The sequence below is a fragment of the Ambystoma mexicanum genome, chromosome 3p (assembly GCF_040938575.1).
Source record: "Ambystoma mexicanum isolate Mex_15411 chromosome 3p, UKY_AmexF1_1, whole genome shotgun sequence".
NCBI lineage: Eukaryota > Metazoa > Chordata > Amphibia > Caudata > Ambystomatidae > Ambystoma > Ambystoma mexicanum.
In genome coordinates, this window is record NC_090925.1 from 890,620,725 (window position 1) to 890,633,535 (window position 12,811).

Below are 12,811 nucleotides of genomic sequence, written 5' to 3' on the forward strand. Positions count from 1 at the left end.
CTTGTAAAGGTTCAAAAAGGAGTTGGACCAAACAAAGGGACCAGTTAAAGGGTCAAGGCGGCCAGCCCAGTCCAGAAGGTTAAGGGGTTATTAGTACCTTGTAGCAATCTTTAGAAAGGGAGGCCTGGCGGACATGTTACCTTAAAGTGGTGAGAATACTCCAGCAAGGGCAGTTGTTCCTGGCAGCGGATGCAAGTCGGTGCTTCGTCCAGGGGAAGAGAGGATCTCGTCGGGGAGGAAGACAGGAGTCCGTTGCACTGCCAGGGAAGAAACCAGCCGCGGAGTTCTCAGTTAAAAGGAACGGTCCTTTAGTTCGCGGTCCAGTGGTAAGTGGCTATCCGGTTGCCGGGGTGCTTGTTACGGGCAATTCAACCACAAGCCGGTCTGGGGTGCGAAGAGAAGAAGGTAAACTGGTTGTGCCCACCAGTCAGGGGAAGAAGCCTCTCCAGCCGGGAGATCTTCCCTGTCGTCGGGAAGTGGTGAGTCGGTTCCGCAGGGCTTCACCGGTGGTGTCGTTGTGGTAGGTCGGCTCAGCTTCTCCCTCGTCGGATTCTCAGGTCCTGTGGCGACTTCTGAAGTTCCAGTCCCCAAAGCCCTGCTTTTATGCAGCACACCCCCATTCACTCAGCCTAGCTGTCAATCAAACATGCTAAGTGGTGAGACGTCCGGTTCACCACTTGGGCCAATCACACAAGAGTGCGACTTGAGTTACCAAGGTAACTCAGTCCAGGGTGCCTAAACCCCCTCCCACGCCCCCTGTGGTACCCAGACAGAGTGGCACCACTTTTGGAGGCTTCTGTGGAGAAGCCCGCCAACAAGTGGAACAAAGGCTCGACTTGGGTTGGAGTCACAGAAGAGAACACAAATGCCATTTTAGAATCGAGTCCTGGCAAAAAATACCAACCGGCGAATTAGTATTAAATAAATAAACCGGCGGTATGTTCGAGGCTATGAGAATTAAATAATTAAAGTTGGTAGCCTCGAACAATGGGAAAATCCCATAGGAATATATTCGCGGTCGAATATAAAAAGTAGTATCCACTGCCACCAGCCAAAACTCGATCAGGGGGGACAGAGACGTGCCCCCTCGACTAACAGACCCCGGGGCAATCGAATTGCCCCGACCAGTACGTCCACAATATGATGGTTTGTACTGGTTTCTGTTAATAATTTGGGACTAGTAAAGCAATGGTGACTTTACATGCTCTGGGAGACAGTAGTCAGTCCCAGGGTATGGAGTCTATGGTGGGGTGTCAATATGACACCCCTGTGTTACTGCACGGAGGGTGCTGTGTAACACACATAGAAAAAGAACACATGGGACCCTATGGAGTAAAGGACCCCATAGCCCTTAAAACACATTAGCAGTCAAAGGAACACCATAAATCATGTCCAAGAGTGGGAGAAAAAAGAGTCTCACTCTTGGCAGGAGAAAAAAAAAACTCCAGAAATCCAGCAAAGCTGCTGGGGGACTCGCTAGGTTAGGAAATTCAGCCTAAAGAGAGAATTCTCCCTAACAGCTATTAACCATTTAACCATTGACACCTCCATCTGAACCACTGACTACGAATCCCTCCTGATAAAACTCCAACTCGCACCGTCTATCTCACAGTTTCCTTCTCATCTATAGAACTCCCGGTTATAACAAAAACTTTGCATACACATTCGGCGAAGCTCTGGCCGCTAATCTCATCCAACACTCAACTCTCACTATAGTAGGAGATTTCAACATATGGTTCGACTCACCATCAAACCTCATGACCAGGGCACTTACAGACATTCTAGACCCACTCAATCTGATAAACCACACATCCACTCCCACCAACACGAGAGCACACCCTTGATGCAATATTCAGCACCTCAGACATATCCACTCAACCCCCCGCGCCCACTGGCATGGTCTGATCACTCAGCACTCTGCTTCAGCATACTGCTCAATACTGTGGCCAGCAGCCAACACACTACACCACCCCCCACAAACTGCTCCCTCCACTTTCCCATTATGGAACAAAGTGGTAATCACCCCTGATCTAGAATTCACACTCCGCAACTCCCTCAACTCGGTCTTCTTAGCGGAAGGACCACCAGCGATTGACTCCTTCGATCTCTGGCTTTCCAATGCCCTGAAACCCCCCTGTCAGAACGTTCCTCGCAGAGATGTGGACCAATGCCGAGCAGTTTCTCCCCCAATCTCAAACCCCTCAAAACGCTCATGCACCGTCTGGAACGGACGTGGAGAGCCGATCCTTCACCCCAGCAAGGACAACCAGAATCTACAGATCAGAAATCAAAAAAAGCAAGAAATCATATTATTGTAAATTAATCCAAAATGTCCGCAACCCAAGTAAGGAACTACACAAAATCATATCAGAATTCAAATCACAATCATGCTCTCGCCGGACCATCCCAACCTCCCAAGCATTATATGACACCCTTTCACTCCACTTCTACAACACCGCCAACGAAAGAGACAACGCCATCATCGTCAAATTAAAAATCCTACCACCACCGCCCACCCGCCCACAGTGCCCCTCACAAACCCCACCCCATTCTCAAATTTCTTTCGACTCTTTCTCTCCCATCACACACCAAGAATTCCGGAAGACCCACGCCCACCCTCATTGCTCAAGAAAATACTAAGCACCACTTGTGCAGGCAATTTCGCTTGCGCAATCCTTAACCATTCACTCACCTCAGGAACCTTCCCGAAAGCCCTAAAAACATCCTACACCAAACCCATTCTCAAAAAAACGATGCTTGACCCACTTCTTCCCCAAAACTACTGACCTATCTCCAATACGTGTTTCATCGCCAAACTGATCGACAGCGCAGCTTACAAACAGCTTGGCCAATTTGCTGAATCCAACAACCTTGTAGACCCAGCCCAATCAGGTTTCAGACCACTAAGGGGAACGGAATTCTCCCTGGTCTCCATCTGGGATGACCTAATAAGAACAGCCGACGCAGACAGCTGTGCGGTTCTACTCCTTCTCGATCTGTCGCCAGTTTTCGATACCATAGATCACATGCTATGAGACAGACAGACTACAAACACTAGGAATCAAAAACACAGCCCTGTTGTGCATCTCTTCTTTCATCTCCAACCGGTCGCAAATCATGCACCTCGACCAATTCACATCCAGATCACATCTAGTCTGCAAAGGTGTCCCACAAGGAGCATCCACGTCACCGCTAATCTTCAATTTCTACATACAACCCATGTCCGCAATCGTCCGTTCGTACAACCTTACATGCTACAACTACACAGATGATACCCAGATCATCCTCAAAATCCCAAATTCGGAAGGATCAGGCACCCTAGACCCATCATCTTGTCTCCCTGATATTGATCACTGGATGACGAACAACCACCTCATTCTCAACCCTGGTAAAACCGAAATCCTACTATGCGGGAAAACATCCCTCATTCCCCAACCTATACCTATTGGCCCGAATCACTAGGACAAGCACCAGCACCCTCAAACGTGGTTAAAAACCTTGGATGTGAATTCGACTCAGATCAATCCCTCACCAAATACACCACCAATGTATCCAAAACCTGTTTCCTTCATTTACGTATCCTCAGGTGGATTTTCCCCTACCTCACCTATCCCCATCGCTTCTCGGCCATCAACTCCACCATCCTCTCCCGCCTTGACTATGCAAATTCCCTATATCTAGGAGCCCCCGCATCCCAACTACAGAAACTCCAAAGAATCCAAAATGCAGCAGCACATCTCATCAACCTTCCCGCCAGAGACCACATCAGCCCTATCATGAGAGTCCTACACTGGCTCCCTGTTGCTCGACGCACCACCTTTAAAGCCATGTTCATCACACATCGCGCAATCGACAACACTGGCCCTGAATACCTACGAGACAAAATTGTCCTTTACCAACCGTCCAGGAACCTCAGATTGTGCAATGGATTTCGCCTAGTGATCCCACTGCACAGCTTCATAAGACTCAGCGGCTTCTCCTTCTCTGTCCAAGCACCAATCATCTGGAATTCCATTCCCCTACACATTCACAACATCGAAAACCACCTGAAATTCAGGAAAGCCCTTACAACCTGGCTTTTTGCAACACTCTCCTAAGCCACTACACCCTGTGAATACTCTGCTAATAATCTCCTCCGCTTTTGATCATAACTCAGGGGCCAGCAGCTCTCGCAGCGGTTTTCACGTGACACATCAACACTCTCCGCTCAACAACACCGCCCACCGTCTAGAATCTCCAGGTAAGCCAGCAGCTTTCGTTGTGGCTTTCCTGATCCACCAGCATCACACCCACAACAACAATCCGACCCTACAAGCACCTGAGCTAAGCCAGCAGCCTTCGCTGTGGCTACACTCGCATCACACTCACTGTGAAACCCTGCTCACTGGTCCACATGACAGACAACTAACTATGAGATTAAGACCCTGGCTAGCACACACAATTCATTAACTACTCACTGCCACTGTTAACCCGCTACGCTCACCCTGGGAAGCTCCCACCACTAGCAACCCCCCTCCACACCCCTATTCCCCTAGCTAGTTCCAACAAGCCTCTGATGACTGTTACATTACGGATACTTACTACACAACAGGCTGCAACCTCCGACTTTTCATGCCTAGGCCCCCCACCTACATGAATCGAGAGGTAGCCCCCACCCCCTGTTTGTTCGTCTTATTGAGACCCCTAGCACCGCAAAACGGGGGCCGTCTGCTGACCATAGAGGATTCTCGATCTAGGCTCGGTCTCCCATGGTTCATTTTATGTTGAAACGTACTGCAAGGGGAGACCCGGGACTCCCTACTCAAGGACTCTCTACTTAGCCCTCTGCTCAAATTGCACTGTTAGTGCAGGCTCTACCTTGCTTAGTCTTGTACCCAGATGCATTGTCAGGTGTAAAGACCTCTTCTCCCACTATACAGGACTCTCAAATCTAACTGTGCATGGCCTTGCTCTCAAATTGCACTGTTGCTGTAGGCCTCTCTCCCACTATACGGGGCCCACGATTTTACGGGACATATATCTCACACCACTAACGTGGACATAGGCCGCAGGCACGGCCAACCACCCATGCATGATAGAATACCCCTACAGCTAAGCCCATCCGGCCTAGTGCACACATAGCCGTCCAGACTGAAACTCCTGACGTACCGCAATACCTCTATTCTATAGCATGCGGTGACCACCACCCGAAAGGAAACTGGTATAGCTGACCCACAAACTCTCTCAACAATAGCAATCCATCTCCAACCCTCAACAGCACCCACCCATGTGTCTGATTTCTCTCGAGCTGCTTAGTCGAGCCTTGCCAGCCACCCAAGTCCTAGAACGGCAACATACACACACGCATTCCCTAAACTGACCCCTAGAATGCTCCAATGACATTGACTATGGTCACCAAGGGCGTTCAACCAAGGAAAAAGCGCATTGAGGCCACACAAGTGGGGAAAGAACGCTATATAAATAAAATACAATACAATACATCCCAGGCAGATGTCTACCATCTGGGGCAATCGGATTAGCACTAACAGAGAAGTCAAAGCTTTCAAACGCAGGTCAAGCATGTTGACATGTGTAGTGTGATTTTATTCGTGGGTTATTTTCCGTGATAAACTACTGATAATTCAGCTGGTTTAATGTGGCTTATTAGATTGGAAAAATCAGGACATCACCTAGTGGGCCAGATTCTTAGTATAAATTCAATGGAACGTTGTTTTTGTCAACTATGCACTGTTTTCTGAAACATATCAAACTATTAAAGTTTAATAAGGGGTGATGAAAGTACTGTATCTTGGTGCATATAACATAGTTTTTCCAGTCTCTCAGACCCTTTTCTCTACCTTGCACAGAATAAGGGACATCTTCTGTACAGGTCTTTTGATTACAAATAAAACACTGTGACCTTTCATGTACAGAAGAGAATCTTTGAAGCAGTGTGATCTGTAATAGGTGCTTCTGAAATCACTACTACATGTATTCTGAAATTTCTGATTTAAAACAAACAAAAGCAATTCCTAATACCCAATGTGCCCTTCTTTGTGCAGTGTGAACCTTTCGCAGTTTGCAGTGCGGAAGATGACGTGCAGTGGGCTGGGACGTTGCGAGTAGCATGCCAGTGTGCAGAGAACTACAAAGGATGAAAGGCTGCAGGATGCCAGTGAGGGGAAGACACGGTGAGAGGTGGACAGGACCCACGCTGCTGCTTGATTGTAGCAGGTAGGAGGCTGTCAGGAAAGAAACTGGCATGGAGGTCTGGGTGGCTTGAAGCAAATCTGGGGGCAGAGCAATGGGTGTGTTTGGGACCGCCCGCCCCAAAGAGCAAAAGATGAAGGTGGTAGTATGGTTAGCAAAGACAGCGGCCGAAGTGAAACAGTGCCACAAATGAAGGTGGGGTTCAGATGGCTGGATGACGTCAGCATGTCCAGCTGACATTTGAACACAGATCTGAGTAAACTTATTTAATGCATAGAAGACGTGCCATTCTACATTTCAAGTCAAATAAAAATAGACATACTAGCGTTTTGGCAGATCAGGGAACCCTCTAAAACCGAGCCTAATCCTCAATATCACTCGCTAAATATGATTTCAGATCAGAGCAGCTGTTTGGAAAGAGGAGATCTATCAAACTACATGAATTATATATCATATGTATTTACAATCAAATAGGTCATTTAAGCAATGTAAAGATAATTCACTTACCAGAACACTGGTCTGAAAATTTCGATCCTTGAGGAAGATCAGGTCCATATCTTCCACATTTTTCCTTCTCCCTCTTCTCCTCCTTGAAGCAGCATCATTTCTCCGTAGGCTGCCATTGACAATCTGTCCAGTCACTGGATGAATTAACCCCGCTTGAAGAATCCCAGACAAGTCCATTCCAGGGGAACTGGGCATGCTATTCATACTTCCTGACTTGGTTGTGCTTGTGGAAAAAGCGGGAACAAATGTAGATGGCTCTGAAACTCTGGGAAGGTCAACTGCAGGTTCCTGCCAGTCACTCATTGAGCCAGGAGATCTGCGGTGGGTTGCGTCCTGCTGTTCTAGGGACCCATATTTGGCATCTTCTCTTTTGTTTTCAAAGTTCTGTCTTGGCTTCCTTTCATCCTCCAGGCATACAGGCGGCAAGAGGTTTTCCTGCTAACATCAAACACAATGACATACATTTTAGGTTAGCTCCAGAAAACAAATCACGTACCCTTAGTAAAATTCTGTTAGATACAATCTTCCTCCCCATATTCCTCCTCTTTGTAAGATCTCCAGATTTGCCTAATTGGTATAAAGGGGATTTCACGTACCCCCATACAGCAGGTCTCACCAAATTACCCTTACCCCACATAGGCTAAACTGAGAACTACTACTACTAAAATCACACAGCAAAGGTTTCAAGAAATCCAACAGATGAAGTGTAGGAGGGAAGGCTGTATGAAACCTGTGGAAGAAAGCACATTACCAACAGTAAACAACGGTTTCTTCCAATTGATAGCTTCCTCCCACAGACACCTACTTTGGGTCTACAAAATGTTCGAACAGGATGGTGGATGCACATTATGAGAAAAAGATACGCTAGATGACAAATTGCTTTGAGAATGACCATCCAAATTGAGCATCTTCCCTTGCCAAAGAATCCAAGCAGTAATGCTTAGCAATCAAATTGAGGGACGGCCAATTCGCAGCCTGGCATTCTGCATGGAAACATGCAACTGTAAGGAGCTGCCAGACCCCCCCCGCCCCCACACTTCTCCCCTGGATTAAATGGGCTTTGATGTTAAAACACTTTTGTATTAGCATTTTTTACCAAAACAGTAAGTACAACACCCAGAGATATCCCAAAACACCCCCCCCCCCCACATACGCATCTACTGGTTATTCCTTTCAAGGCCTCTTCTTCTGTTTCATGGTTAACGGCTGACAGTCATTGATGTTCAGTGGTTCCACTGAGGGAGGGGCGAATACCCGGTGACTCCTCTGCTCCTTAGCCCCCCTGTCATCCCCCTTCATCCCCATCTACCTAGTCTGGCGGATAATCCCTTATGGTGGTTTTAGATCATTGGCTTTCGACAGGTCATTCAGCAGTTGGGTCCAGTGTATCGTCACCCCTTACCCTTCCGTCTCAGTTTCTGCACCCTGCAGTATTGCCAGTTCCACCATTCCACATCTATGGAACCCACCCTCCACATAGCGATTACCAGTCCCTGTGGGTGTTTCCACGTTATAGCCACCTGGCTTTTGGCAAGTACCAGCAGAAATCGGACAGTTCTATTCTGTACTTTGTTTTTTCCCACCTGGGAGAATTCCCCAAACCCGGGTTCCGCTCCAGCTTGGTCTCCAATAGGTCATTCACCCCTTTAACCACCTTATCCCAGTATTCCGTTATTACTCCGCACTCCCACATCATGTGCCAGAATCCCGCCTGGCCTCTACTACACCTGGGGCATTCATCCGACAAGTCCGTATTCATTGCCTGCAACCTAACTGGGTTTACATATGTCCTGTGTAGGATGTTAAATTGGACCAGTTGGAAGCGGGCATTGCGTGATACCTTCCAAACCAGTTCCCATATCTGTACACAAGCATTGCACCTCTGCGAATCTGCCAAACGCCAACAGATCCCAGACTTTAGCTTCGATCGCCAGGCCGTCCATTCTCCGCAGACAGGAACTTATCTCCTGCCTCCAGGACTCCTTCCACACCGAGGAACCCATGTAGCACCTTGCCCATCAGTGCACTATCCTTCAGATCACTTCAAAGTGTGCACCCAGCGTCCTGCAGCCAGCGGGCCACCAACCCTCCACCATGAGCAAAGTGACCACCAGCTCACACACCTAAATACCTCTGATTGCAAGGGAGACCTGCTTTTCCTGGCCCCAGAAGAAGGCTGCCACCCTCTCACAGCCGAAACGTCCCACGTCATCGTGTCTTGAACCTACAACATTGAGACCAATGACCCACATCATCTTTACCACCTTAAGTGTTGACGTCGCCTCTTAGCAGACCCTATTTTTAGGTTTTTTGAAGCATTGCATTGTACAAAGTATAGGTTGCAAAAGTGTTGACAAATATGAAGCAATATCTTGTAATACAACACACAGATAACACAACAGAGTAATAGTATAGCAGTGTGGAGTTAACACACTATACTTATCCTATGAATGTGTTCGTTTTTTGATACGTTGGCAGAGTGCCTAAAAGTTCCTTTAGATTTCTGTACAACTTCAAGTATAACAGGTTGCATTCAGTAACCTGTGTGTCAACACTTAGCAAGCTGGTGACTATGTTTACTGTTTATTGTTTGTATGTAAGTCTTTCAGCCAGCAAAATTGAACTATCCATGCTGAAATATGCGGCCTAAATAAACAAAGGTCTTAACAACTGGTTTTTCCAGTTTTTTTTCCAGAATTCGGATTTGTACGTTTTTCCTCCTAGGATGCATATTTATGTAGATGTATTGAATATGGAGATGTGTTAGAATTGTTCCTACAGCAAATCACTGTAATGTAAAAGTTTGAGGTCAGGACTACCCCCCTGTACTAAATATCATTCCAGCCTTAACGTCCTGCCCGACCACAGGCTATCCCTTAGGTTACAAAAACTCTACTGCACCTGGGGCATTCATCCGACAAGTCCTTATTCATTGCCAGCAACCTAACTGGGTTTACATATGTCCTGTGTAGAATGTTAAATTGGACCAGTTGGAAGCGGGCATTGCGTGATACCTTCCAAACCAGTTCCCATATCTGTACCCACGCCTTTTCCAATATCTGGTGCCCCATATCACTCTCCCATTTTTCCGTCACCTTCAGATCCCCCCCAGGTTCCCCTTCCCATAGGGCCTTGTAGATCTGCAAGATCCGTGCCCTGCCCCCTGTCTGGTCAAACAGCATCCGCAGCAGTGGACTCGACTCTGGTTCTTCCGGGATTCTCTCCCAGATTTCAGCCATCCTTTGGACCACCGCAACATATGCCAAAAATAGGACCTGCGGAAGTCCGAACTTCAGACACCATTCCTCACAGGTAAGCAGCTTCCCTCCCTCAAATAAATCTCCCACAGGCTCACACACCTTTTCTCGAAGCCTCTATATCCATGCCCTTCAGATGGTCTGGCAGAGTCTCTGATCTATGCCCCATGGAAGTTCCCCATCATACAGCCCCCGGTTCTTCCTGTGCCGACATACTTCTTCCATATCCCTCTTACTGCCTCAAACACAATGGACCTCCCCTTATTGCCTAGTGGATACCACAGCAGCTCCACACCTCTGCAATTCGGCGGTAAGTCGCCTATCAGGCCTTTCAGAGCTTCCCCCCTGGGCTGATCCCATAGCAGCACCCACTGTAGTTACGCTGCCACAAAATATTTCCAGTAGTCTGGAAGTCCCAGTCCACCCTCCTCCCTAGGTTTCCGTAATATTTCTAAAGATAGCCTCCTTCTTCCCGTATTCCACAATAACTTCCAGACCTTGCCATCCAGCATTTTGAAGAAGACTTTTTTTGCCACATATGGAATGTTGAAGAAAAAGTAAAGTCGTCACGGCAGAATCACCATTTTGCATAATGCCACTCTACCCATCAGGGAGAGAGGCAAGCTCTTCCAAAATGTACAGAGTCTCCTACTTTTGACAGCGCCCTCCCCGTGATGTGTACAAACTTCTCTTCGATGTCATGGAATATCTGTATGCCGAGGTACTTAAAGATTCCCTCTCCCAATTTATCCCCAGCTTTGGTAGGTCCTTCAATTGACTATCCCGTAACCCTCCCAGTGGAAATAATACTGATTTTTCTGCATTAATACGAAAACCGGATATAAGTCAGAAATTCCTCAGTATCTCAAGCAGCTCCGGGAGGTATACCTTTGGGTTTGTTACATACAGTAGCAAGTCATCGGCATATAGTGAGACAACATGCCTCAGACCCCCTACCTCAATCCCCGTCTCCATCATCTCCTGCCACAGAAATGCTGCCAATGGCTCTAGGGCCAAGGAAAATAGGATTGGGGAAGCTGCACACCACTTCCGTGTCCCCCTGCCCGGTTCCCATGAGCCAGATACCCAAATATTTGTCTGCACCATTGCCATCGGCTTGCTGCATAGCAGGCCCAGCCAGCTGCAAATGTTTTCCCGAAACCCAAATTCTCTGAGCACTCGAAATAGCCACTTCCATTCTAGCGAATCAAATGCTTTCATGACATCAAAGGAGGCTATCGCGATTTCTTGGTTCTGCGTCTTCACCTAATCCATTACATGGTGGAGGCGGGAAATATTACCCGAGCTATTCCTACCCCCAACAAACCCACATTGGTCTGAATGGACTAGTTGCAGCACCGCCTTCGCCAGCCTGGTTGCCAGAATTTTCCCCAAAATGTTTCAGTCAACATTTAGTAAGGATATAGGCCGATACGCCATTCAATCTAACAGGTCCCTCCCCTACTTCAAAATCACTGTAATCACCGCCTCTCTCGTTAATTCCAGGAGATGTCCCGTCTCAAATGCTTCCTCCTACATCTTCCGGAGCGGCGGGGCTAGGAGGTCAAACGTGGAATAAACTATCGGAAACTCGACACTACTAGGCGCTGTATCCTTCCTCATATTGCGGATTGCCCACCGAATATCTCCCTCCTCAATTGGGGCCTCCAATTCCTCTCGTAGGTCCTCCCATAGTTTCGGTAAATTTATTGATTCCAGGAGATCTTCCATGTCCATCTCCACATACCCATTCTCACTCGTGTATATTTCTCTATAGAAAGGCTTCATTAATCCTCTCCTGAGTACCAACTAACTTCCTGTTTTGGTCCTGATTTGGGTAATGACCCGCTTGGGTTTTCTTTGCTCATCAGCCAGGCCAGTAACTTCCCCGCCTTATCCCCCTCCCCATGCAATCGCACATCCCATTTACTGTTATAATGTGACAAGTCCGCCAGGGTCTTTTGGTGGAGTTCAAGCTTTTGTATCAACTTTTCCCCCTAACTGGGTGCCCCCTGCCGCCTCCCTCTCCAGGTCCGTTACCTGGGCTTCCTTTTGCTGCAGCGTGTCCAGCAGCCACTTTCGCATACCTACTGTCATAGATAGGCACCTTCCTCTTATAGTCGCCTTAAAGGGCTCCCAGAGCAACCCCATCGGCTTTAATGATCCCTCATTCAGTTAAAAATAGGTTTCAATCCCTGAACGTATTTTGCTAACAAACGCCCCATACTCTAATGCCTCTTTCTGCAGTCGCCACAACAGTCGGGGGTCTCTCTCTGTAGCCCTGAATAATTCAACCACTAGGGGGAGTGGTGCGATAGGGTGCACCCCAGGTACTCCGGTTTCTCAAAGTGTTGACAATATTCCCTCCCTATTGGGAGGTAGCCCAGGCGAGAATATGAGCTGTGCACGCTCGAGTAATAGGAGAAACCCTTTTCCTCCCCATGCCTCTCTCTCCATACCTCGACCAAATCAAGTTCCATCATCACCCCTTGAAGTGACAATGTCATGTGCTTTTTAGAGGGTCCCGTACCCCCGGTTCCATCCAGGCATTCAACCAAGTGACAGTTAAAGTCCCCTCCCCACACAAACATCTCTCCCCTATATGGCCCCATCATACGTAGGACTGACGGGAAATACTCCCTATCGTCGGTGTTCGGCGCATATGAATTAACCAGGCATATTGCACAGCCTTCCCATAAGCCCACTATCACCACTGTTCTTCCTATCCCATCCTTCAACACGGTTTCCACTTTTAGTGGTTCCCCCATGTAGTGTACATTGACGCATCAACACACAACTCCGATCTTGTGTGAATCAAGATTCATACAGGTTTATTCGTAAGAGCCCCGGAGAGACCA

At 47.8% G+C, this 12,811-nt stretch overlaps 1 protein-coding gene across 4 annotated transcripts in view; it reads right to left on the reverse strand.

Annotated features, from left to right (window-relative positions):
* Positions 1-12,811, reverse strand: part of CHD6 (chromodomain helicase DNA binding protein 6) — a 2,307,824-nt gene that overhangs the window by 271,335 nt on the left and 2,023,678 nt on the right. For 3 of the 4 annotated variants that reach the window (XM_069652123.1, XM_069652121.1, XM_069652124.1), the window contains exon 33: positions 6,697-7,134. In XM_069652123.1, coding sequence (XP_069508224.1) covers positions 6,697-7,134 — 438 coding nt within the window. The remainder of the gene's footprint in view (positions 1-6,696; positions 7,135-12,811) is intronic. The other variant, XM_069652122.1, reaches the window with a different exon arrangement.